Source organism: Globicephala melas, chromosome 1, assembly GCF_963455315.2.
Source record: "Globicephala melas chromosome 1, mGloMel1.2, whole genome shotgun sequence".
Lineage (NCBI taxonomy): Eukaryota > Metazoa > Chordata > Mammalia > Artiodactyla > Delphinidae > Globicephala > Globicephala melas.
This window is the reverse complement of record NC_083314.1, coordinates 18,229,118-18,240,361: the sequence shown is the minus strand read 5'-3', so window position 1 is coordinate 18,240,361 and position 11,244 is coordinate 18,229,118. Positions and strand designations below refer to the sequence as shown.

Genomic DNA, 11,244 nt, shown 5'->3' with positions numbered 1-11,244 from the left:
AAGAGGATTTGCTGGAGGAGCATTTAAAGCTAGGCTTGAGGGGGCTGATTTCCAGAAGGGAAATTAATCTTTTCAGATTCAGATACTAGCGTGATACTGTCCCCCACTGGCCTGCCAGTAGCTTAACAGGGATTATTCTCTGAAATATCAAGATCATGCCAATAGTAGGACGTCAAGAAGCTCGGTTAAATGAATCAAAGGCCGGCGCGGACAACGTCCAATTAGATCATCTCTGGCTAACAGCCAGAATGAATAAAAGGGATCAATCCCGGGTGCAAGCGCAGAACTGTGACTAAAGCCGGCTCCCAGCCTCTGCTTCAACGTTAGACACCCCGCTGGCCGCCGCTGGTCACGTGACCCGGGCCGCAGCAGCCTGGGCACCTGGGCCGTCCCGCGCATGCGCAGTGCCTGGGCGGCGGACCCGAGGGTGCTGACAGCTTCCGGTTTTGTTTCCCCGTCCCTGCGTGGCGAAAGCTCTTCAGGCTCCGCGGTGGCGGCTGTAGCGGCGGCGGGGGGGGCGGGGGGCAGGGTGTGGTGAGGTAAGGTGAATGCCCGAACAGGGTTCCCCGGAGCCATGGCCTGCTCCATTGTCCAGTTCTGCACCTTCCAGGACCTCCAGGCCGCCCGGGACTTCCTCTTCCCTCGTCTGCGGGAGGAGAACCCCAGCTGCACCGTGAAGAGGGACCCCAGTAAGTGCCCCCGCCTCGCTGCTCCCTTCCCCGCCTCCGCCCGCAGGACCTGCTAGGCTGCGTCGGGCCTCCCACCCGCTCCGCCCCTTCTACCCCGCGGCTCCTAGTTGCCCCCGCGCCTCCCTTGTTCTCTCTGCGCGGATCCCTTGCCCTCCTCGTCCTGAAGCCGCCTCCGCCCGCCCTGGCTGCGTCGTTGCTGTCTTCCTCTCGCCTAAGCCACTCCGCCCTCTGGCCATACACTGCGTCTTGCTTCATCTGGTCTCTACCTATCCCACTTCCCCACGCCCAACTCCTACTTGTCTCTCCTCCATCTTCCCTCCCTCCAACCCGGGGTCCCCTGTTAACACTGCCTGCTCCGCGATCGCATCCTCCTCCCCATTCCTTGCCAGCTGTCAGCGCTCTAGCCTCGTTTTTCCTCAACCCCTACGCTCTTCTATGCCTGGGACTGTGGCCTTCTGCTACCTCCCCTCCCGAAAGGGTTTATCATCGCCCACACTCTCCCTTCTTCCCTCCCCTTTCCTCTCATTCAGATTTAGAGAATAAGTGATTGACAAGTGAGAGACTCCTAGGGTGGCGAGTAGGCGGCTCTCAACAAAGGAAAATAACCTGTCGGGGAGCGAGAATCCGCATCAGGAACTAAAGTTACAGTAGCATGGCCGTGAAAAGTTAATTTGCTTTATTGAGATGAGAAACCGTCCGCCTTTTATTATCATCAAACAGTGTGACTTGTCCACGTAGTATAAGATCCCAAGTCTGGTTTATTGGCTACTGCATAGTTCCTCAGAATTTCCTACATTTCTCCTATTGAAACGGTGTGTTTTGTGTGTTTGGTTTCTTCGTATTTCCGCTCTACTACAAAGCCATATGTCCAAAGCACATTTGGCTTTGCAGTATAGTGCTTTTACTTTGTGCTCTACTGGAATGGTGATGAAAGGCCCACTAACTAAGCTCCTCCCCTTTTTTAAAATTTAGAAGCTATCAAATCAAACCTACTTATGAATATTTACTCTGTGCCAGTCAGTAGTGCTGCACATCAAATACGGTTGGTGGTCTCTGCCATCTAAGAGCTTATAAGTTGCTGGGACAAGTAAATTAACCCCTTGTTAATTTATATATATATCTCAGTATAGCGTGATTATATATATATATGGCACAAGGGGATACTTCCTTGAATTGGAGGTACTTAGGCCTACCTTTGAAGTAGTAGTTAGATGAATAAGGGAGAGGTAATAGCATATGCAGAGGAAGGGAGGCCTGAAATGGCATGCTATTTAGAGAGCTAAGAAAGGCTGAATGGCTGAAGAGGAGAATATGAGGGAAACGGTTGCGGGGGTGAGCTGTAAAGGTAATAAGGAGCTTGATCCCAAGCCTTCTGAAAGGAGTGGGATGCATCTGAAAGACATTAAGCAGAGGAATGACGTGGTCAGATGGTACTTAATGTAATCAACAAAGTTTTGAATACCTGTTTTGTGCTTTGACAGCAGTGTGGAGGAGAGATAGGAAGCAGGGAAATTGGTTGGGAAGCTATTCCAATGATCCATGCAGAAGTGACACGAGCTGGAACTAAAGTAGCTTCAGCAGGACTTGAGAGCAGGAGCTAGATTAGAAAGATATTAAGGAGGTCGAGTCTACAGGACCTAATGAAGATCTGGTGCTAGGGGTTGCAGCTGGTGAGGGAGAGGGAGTGCAGGATGCCTTTGGCTTTTGGCTCGGGCAAGGGTTTCTCATGAAGGGGAATGAAGGAAATAGGTTTTGGACCTTTTTCATCTTAAATGTTTGCAGTTTGTCCAGTTTTAAATGTATGCAGTGAGTCTAGTAGAACAGGTCTAAAACTTAGTAAGTTTCCCTGGGCCAGAGGCATTAATTTGGGAGCTACCAGCAAAACGTGTCAGTCAGTCTCCAGGGTTATGAATATAGTGAAACGAATGCAGGACTGAAGATGTAACCGTAGAGGAGCACTGAAGTTTTAAGAGTCAAATAGAGATTAATGGGAAGAAGACTGAGAAAGAGTAACAGAAAGAGAAGAAACCCAGGTGAGAGTAATGCCCCAGAATTGAGAGAGGATTTGATGAAGGGAAGAGTGGTCAGCAGTTGCAAATGCAGCAGAGGTCAGCTAGGATAAGAATGGAAAAGGGCTCATTGGCTTTGGGAAGGTGGAGGTGACTGGGACCTTAGGACAGCTTCAGTGGAAGGGTTGGGGGCAGAAAGCATATTTACCAGATATTGAGGAGTTAAAAAGTGAAGTTGCCTATTTCAAGGAGCCAGGTTGTGAAGGATGGTGAACACAGGACTGTAGACAGGGGATGTAGAGCATGGACACATTTTCTCTATCCCATTCCCACTCCTCTGGTCCAGGCCACCATCTTCTCTCACCTGGGCAATGGCACTAGTCTTCTTTTAACAGATCTTCCTGCTTCTACTCTTGGTTTCTTTTCTTTCTTTCTTTTTTTTTTCTATATATAATAGTTTGCATCTACTAATCCCTAACTCCCAGTCCTTTCCTTCCCCACTGCCCCCCATGACAAGCACAAGTCTATTCTCTATATCTGTAAGTCTGTTTTTGTTTTGTAGATATGTTCATTTGTGTCATATTTTAGATTCCACATATAAGTGATATCATGTGGTATTTGTCCTTCTCTTTCTGACTTACTTCACTTAGTATGATAATTTCTAGGTCCCTCCATGTTGCTGCAAATGGCATTATTTCATTCTTTTTAATGGCTGAGTAATATTCCATTGTATATATAAATACATACCACATCTTTATCCATTCATCTGTCAGTGGACATTTAGATTGTTTCCATGTCTTGGCTATTGTAGGTAGTGCTGCTATGAACATGGGGTGCATGTATCTTTTCAAATTATAGTTTTGTCTGGGTAAATGCCCAGGAGTGGGACTGCTGGATCATATGGCAACTCTATGTTTAGTTTTTTGAGGAACCTCCATACTGTTTTCCATAGTGGCTGCCCCAATTTACATTCCCACCAACAGTGTAGGAGGGTTTCTTTTTCTCCACACCCTCTCCAGCATTTATTATTTGTAGACTTTTTAATGGTTTCTTGTAATTTGTAGACATTTTAATGGTTTCTTATGGTTAGTTCCCAAAAGCAGTCAGAGTGAACTTTTAAAGACAACATAATCATAACAGTCCTCTCTCTGTAACCCTCTGTGTCTTTCAATTGCACTTAATATAAAATCCAGAGTTCTCAAATGGCTTACAAGGCCCTTGAGGCCCTGCTTCCTGCCACTTCTTGCACCTCATACTCTTCTCTCCTCATTCCTTACGCTTCCTACACACTTTCTGGTTGTTAAACCAGTCCAGCCCATTCGTGCCTGAGGCCTTTGTCCTTGCCCTTGTCCCTGCGTTGGATATTCTGTGCAGGTCCTTGCGTCCTCGGTGCATCTTGTTCAAGTCTCAACATCTCAGGGAGGCCTTTTCTGACCATCCAGTCTAAAACAGTCACCCCTACTCCCTTGTTCTCATTTGTTACTCGAAATCATTTCATCTTGTTTATTTTTCATCACCAAGCCTATACTGTCCAGTATGGTAGTCTCTAGCCAGAACTAGCTGTTGAAATGTGGCAAGCGCTACTGAGGAACTGAATTTTTAATTTTAGTTAGTTTTAATTAATTTAAATTTAAATAGTCAGATATGGCTAGTGGCTACCACATTGCATGGCACATTTATAAATGCTAAAATTTAGGTACCAACAGATTGAATACTTGTCCAAGGTCACACAATGAAGGGTAGCCTTAGGCGATGAACTTGATCCAGGCATTTGGGAATATAATCATACCCCAAACATCTAGATTAATTTATAATATGCCTATGGGTTTGCAAATATGATTTAATTTATTATCCTTTTAAATAAAATTCTTAGGCATATGTGTGTTGGTATTATTGTGGCTACCAGCGATTCAAGTAGAAAAAAAGTGGAGAAAGAACCTCTTTACCGGTGAGCCCCTTTGCCAAATCTGTATTTTACAGTTAGAATGGTGCTGTAATTCAGAAATGAAAATCAGAAAAATAGCTTGTCCTATTGTAGATGGTTTACTTGGAATTCTTGAAATGACTGGGACTACAGATTTCAGTACTCACTCCAGGCCATCTTTTACAAAACATCAGGCTTTGGAAAGCTCATCATTAAGAAAACCTGAACCTAAACTTTTGTGAGGGTGAAAATTTAGAGTAAAAATGAAGTTATGGTGGTGGTTTGCTTTGCTTTTCTTCACTTTTTTTATTAGTGTTGTAAATGATTACTTTATTGGGCAGTAGAAATCATGAGATCATTTTATTTAGCTTATATAGTTTTAATTTCGTATACTAGCTCATCTCTAGAGGATATATAAGGCAACTGATAATTTTGAAGACGTATCTATTAGTTTAATAATTTTTTAATTTTAATATGGATAGCTGCCATTGACATAGTGATACCTAGTACCTGGGCACCCAGATCTCAATACTACTCTTCTATATTTGAATTCTCAGAGAATAACAGTATGACTTTACGTTACTTTGTATCATCAATTATAAAATGAGACTGTCTTCTATTGCTTTAAAAGAGGTCTTGAACCCTACTATTTCTCAGTGTTTACATTAGTGATAAATATTTATAATTGGTTCTACTCAATCTAGTGCTATCTATTTAGACATAAAATTTGGTCTCCTACTTTGAAATTTTGGAGATGGGCAATAGTATGTGTCCCCACCTGGCCTACAGTGACATAATTTCCAGGGAGATTGGATTTCTATACCAGAGCCGTCTGATATTTATAATCGAGTTAGGTGAAAGAAAGGAGAGAAGGAAGGAAGGAAAGAAAGAAAGACATGTACAGAGAGGGAGAATCAAAATATTTGGAGGTAATTTAAGTATAATATTGTGGATCTATTAATTTACCTAATAGTAAAATAATTTTCTGTTGCCATACTAATGAGGTGGAGCAGGTTTCCCTCTTGCCTCTTTTATCAGAAAGATAGAAGAAGGTAAAGCATACAGAGGATTACCTTGGAGTCATCAATTAAAGTCACGTTTTTGTCCAATCACTGAGAAAAGTATGCTTTTTAGGATAACCTAAAATCATGGAATCACTTTGGGATATTATAAATGATGTAAAGTACCCACTTTTTTATACTGAGTGAAAATGCTTTCTTTTGTTTGTGACCATAGTGGGGAGAGAAAAGTAATCTGAAAGTAGAATATTTATAGGAATTTCAGAAAATTTATAGAGGTATTGGATTTCATTAGCTATTTAAAATTGGAAGAGGATCTTAGAGATAAATTTTTGTCCATGACAAAAGTGACACATGAACAGTCTAATTCCTTTATTCAGCTAATATTTATTGAGCACGTACTATGTACAAAGTAGTCTTAAAGGTAAATAAAATAGGTCCCTCTCCTCCAGGAGCGTTCAGCCAGTAAATGAGTGTTAGAGGTGTTATGCTATAATTTGACACATGATAGTTGGAGAATGAAGGAGTGTTGGTTCACGCTGTTTAGGGGACTTAGGAAAGTCTTCACAGAGGAACTGATATTTTCACCATGTCTTAATAGTTGTCCATCAGGTGGAGAGAAAATGGTCAGGCAAGGGATGTGAAACAGCACGGGGTTCAGAAAGATGCAGATAGTAAATTCTGGTGGAAGAGTGGGATATGGTGGGATAAAGCTGGAGAGATTGGCAGAGAAGTTTAGATTTTACGCAGTAGCAAGGAAGTAAGACTACCTTGGGGATTACAGGGAAATTTGCTAAAGTTTACTTGGAAACAGACAGTTTTAAGTAGGTCCAGCTTCCAGATGCACCTATGTAAGTGCCAACTTTCCCACCGTACCTTCCAGATGCATTCCAGTCTGCAGCTTCCAGATGCACCTATATAAGTGCCAACTTTCCCACCGTACCGTCTCCTGTTTACTAAACAAAGGCTCACCTCTCACACGTTTCAAATATTATTATAGTAAGTTGCTTCCAAGGCATTTTAAAAAAACCTCCCCTTTAAGGCACCGTAAACTCCCCCATCCATCAACAAGAGACTTCCAAATAATTTTTGCTATTTATGTTTAATAATTATTTGTCAACATTTGTGATAATGTATGTTGTTTTTCTCAGTTATCTGCTTCTAATAATAATTGCAATAAGTCAAGTAAAAAAAAACTTAATACTTAGAGCCTTTGATCCCAAGAAAACTGCTTTTTCTCTGTTCTTATCTGTTTTTGCAGAGAAATTTTTGGACTGATGATACATATCTGTATTATATTAGAATAGCATTCTGTGGAGGAAGTGAATGGAAATAAGAATTCAAGGAGAAAAAAGGACTTATAAAATTACTCTTAGAGAAGATAATCATATTTTTTAAATGGGTGTTTGTGGGTAGTATTTCCCAGTAGTATTTAGAATCCACTGAATAAATTTAAAAGGATGATATAAATCTATATTGAAACATCCATGTTTAATATATCAGAAATTACATTTTTTGTGCAAGGGATCCATATTATTGAAAAACTCTTTTGGGGTGTATATAATCAAAAAGTTTGAAGACATTCTTCTATAGGCCTGTCCTTCCCAATCTTTTTTCTTTTTTTTCATCATAGCATGCATAAAAAGTGAGACCTAGGCCCTGAATAGTGAAAACAATTTTGAAGAAGGAGGAAAAAGTTGGAGTACTTCTACTTCCTAATTTCAAAACATATTGCAAAGCTACAGTAATCAAAAGTGTGTGGTACTGGCATAAAGACAGACAACTAGGATAATGGAATAGAGAGCTCAGAAATAAGCCCTTGTGTATATGATCAGATGATTTTTGACAAAGTGTCAGGACCACTCAATGGGGAAAGGACAGTCTCTTGAACAAATCGTGTTGGGAAAACGGCATATCCAAATACAAAAGAATGAATTTGGACCATTATCTTATACCACATTCAAAAATTACCAAAAAATGGATTAAAGACCTAAATATAAGACCTAAAACTATAAAACTGTTAGAAGAAAACATAGGGGGAAAACTTCATGACATTGGACTTGGCAGTGAGTTTTTGGATATAACACCAAGAGCACAGGCAACAAGAGCAAAAACAGACAAATGAGACTATATCAAACTTTAAGACTTTTGTGAATCAAAGGCTGCAATCAACGAAGTGAAAAAGCCTACAGAATGGGAGAAAATATTTGCAAATCATATCTGATAAAGGATTAGTATCCACAGTATATCAATACAAAGAACTCCTACAGCCCAACAACAATAAATAACTCAAGTGAAAACTGAGCAAAAGACTGGAATAGACATTTTTCCAAAGATGTTATAGAAATGGCCAGTAAGCATATGAAAAGATACTCAATATCACTAATCATGAGAATCACCAGCTTGGCTACTATTAAACAAAAACAAAACAAACAAACAAAAACAACAGAAAATAACAAGTGTTGGCAAGGATATGGAGAAATTGGAACTCTGTACACTGTTGGTAGGACGGGAAGTGGAATGGTGGTTACTAGGAACTAGGGAGAGGGTGAAAAGGGGTCTTGTTTAATGGGTTTTACAGTCTCAGATTTGCAAGATGGAAAAGTTCTAGAGATCTGTTTTATAACAGTGTGAATATACTTAACATTACTGAACCGTACACTTAAAAATTGTTACAATGATAATTTTTATGTTATGTGTTTTTAACATAATAAAAATATATAAATTAGTGTGGTAGTAAAGAAATGGGTCATAAAATGTAAAACAAAGCTGTTCATGGTGGGAGGTGACCTGCTAGAGGTTCCAGTAGTCCCAGGCCCTACTTGGCTGTCCTGAGAGCTGAGAGGATCTATCTTGGCTCACCTGTAACCCATTTGCAGTTTACTGGGAATCTCTGCTATAGACAGAGGGTAACCATTGGTGGTTTTAAGCAAAAGTATAGCATTTCAAGATTTGAGTTGCAGAGAAATGGATTTGGGGGCTCTGAAAAAGGTTGGGTAGTTCAAAGCTAGAGGTAGGTGACCATTTGGGAGATGTTCATACAAGTCCAGATCAGGGCCTTCAGAAGTAAAGACAGGACTAAGGTAGTAGCAGTGGTGATAGAGTTTGAAACTTGCTAGCTATAGCAGTGGCAACCTATGCAAAGAATTTGAGCCGAGAAACAGGATAACCAGGTTAATATTTTAAACACATTCCTTTGTCGGCAAAGAAGAGAATGAATGGGAATGGTGGGTGAAAGTGGAAATAGAATGACCAGTTGGGTGGCCTTTGCAGTATCTCCCAAAAGGGGAGATAATCTTTTCCTTAGCTTGGTATTCTTCAGATGTTACTTAATGGTCTACACAGTGACAATCCTGGAACTATAAGATAGCAAGTATTTTTGAGTGACATTTGGGACTTTTGAGACCCTAAATGAACTTTCCTCATGAGAGGGAATCCTTGCAACTCTACAGTGTCTGCCATGCCATATACCTCCTTTGAAAAGAAGACCAGAAACAGTCCCTTGAACACAGATCACTTTTCTTTGTATCATGTGAGCATAAGTCTCACATATAAATTCCTCAGAAGAGAGAATCTCAGGTCAGGAGAGAGATAATTACCCATGATCACATTGCCTCTTTTTATTTTTTTTAAGTCTATAAAATCAGACGTATAAACAACCTTCTGGCTACTCACATCCCACATTCCAAATGTTAAAACTTTAGTATTATGCTGTCCAGTATAGTAGCCACTAGCCACATGTGGCTATTTAAATTTAAGTGTAAATTAATAGAAATTAAATAAAAATTCAGTTCCTCAGTCATACTAGTTACATTGCAGTGGCCACATATACCTACCTAGTGGCTAACTAATTGGACAGCACAGATAAAGAACACCTCCAGCATTACAGGAGGTTCTATTATAAAGTGCTACCTTAGTGAGAATCTTCCAGACTTTCTGCTGAGACAATAAACACACACATACTGCTTGGGTATTTTATTTATCTATTTTAAATTTTATATCATGGACTCATTCTTGTAAAATGTATATGCTGGAACTTTTTTGGTTTACTTAATGTCAACATCTTTTCAAGCTGTATATATAACTCTATAGCATTTTTTCCTAATGTCTGTACAGTATTCCAATGAAGACTCTACCAGGTTTTAGTTAACCATTCCCCTATCAATGAATATTTAGATTATTTCCAATATTTTTGCTATAAGACAATGCTCCAGTAAGCATCCTTATATATGCTTTTACCCATGATGCTAATATTTCTGTATGTAAATTTCTGGGATTGGAATTGCTGAATAATAGAAATTCACATTTTAATTGTTGATCATAGTTGCCCAGTTACTCTCAAAATTGGTCAGGTTCATTCCTATCCATGGTAAACAGAAGTGCCCATTTACACACTTACTTGTCATCTTTCTGTATTATCAGTTTTTTTGATTTTTGCTCTTCTGATAAATGAAATGTGGTTCTTGTGTGATACTAAGATAATTATCAGACTTTATCTGTATTTTTTTTTTAAGCAGCAAGTAATAGCAAAATTAAGCTGGTGTTGCAAGAATTTAGCTTAAATATAAGGAAAGTTTTCTCACAGGGACAATAATTGAATATTAGACTGTTCTAATAGAGGAAGGAAGGAAGGAAGATACTGAATTGGTTTTAGAATATGCAGAAATTAGCTTTGGTGAGCAGTGTTTATGTACCTCCATCCTCATTTACATTCCCTCACATTATTTTCTGCTGCTTTGGATATAATAAATCAACACATAATTATGAAGTGGTAGGAAAGAATTATATAAGTTCTATCTAATATACGTAATATATTATTGCCTTTAGTGACTTCCTTTGAAAAATAAAATAGGGCATATTAAATTTCTTCAAGTCTACAGATTTGTTTTGTTTTGTTGTTGCTTTTGTCAAGATAGGTCTAGAGATTTCTTAGGTTTTTGAGCAAAGGAAGCATGTTTAGTTTTTAAACTTTAGAGGAGGAGGATACACTCTATTTCTGCTTAAAAATATTTTCAGTTCTGTCCTTTTGTGATTTGATTATCAGAACATTCTTCTTCTGTGATATAGGAGGCCACTTATTTGACAACAGGAGTCATTAGAATTCCAGAACTGGAAGGGACCTTAGAGACCTAGTCCGATTTAATCATGGTGTTTTGAAAGAAACTCCTTCTTATTGAAAATGGGATGGCCTCGTCATTTTAGATTGCTGCATATTTGTATGTGCTGAAAGGAATATGCTAATTTGAAATTTATATTCCCATTTCCATTTCCTTAGAAATAGAAAAAGATTAATAATTCTGAGGCATAGGAAATTAAGCCTTCTCTGTTCTTTAGTCCTTTTTTTGGCTTTGTATTGCTATGTGATGCTTCCTGTGCCTTGGCCAAGAAGAGCCAACTAAAATTGTTACATCCCCTGAATTATTTACAAGTCATAGGTTCTAGAGGTTCGTGCTCTTTATAGAAACAAGTACATTATCTCTGTTTTTTTCTTGTCTTAGAAGAATGGAAATGGATTTGCTTCAGCGCTAATAAGATCTTTTCTTAGACCAGGGAGATTAAGTTTTCCTTTTCCTAACGTCGAAGGATTTCAGTTTCTCATTTAC

General features: G+C 39.5%; 1 protein-coding gene across 1 annotated transcript in view; it reads left to right on the top strand.

Annotated features, from left to right (window-relative positions):
* The first annotated feature begins 450 nt into the window (after positions 1-450).
* The window catches only part of RAB3GAP2 (RAB3 GTPase activating non-catalytic protein subunit 2), an 89,736-nt gene continuing 78,942 nt past the window's right edge, over positions 451-11,244 (top strand). Inside the window, exon 1 of the mRNA XM_030868336.2 lies at positions 451-689. Coding sequence (XP_030724196.1) covers positions 575-689 — 115 coding nt within the window. The 5' untranslated portion in view covers positions 451-574. The remainder of the gene's footprint in view (positions 690-11,244) is intronic.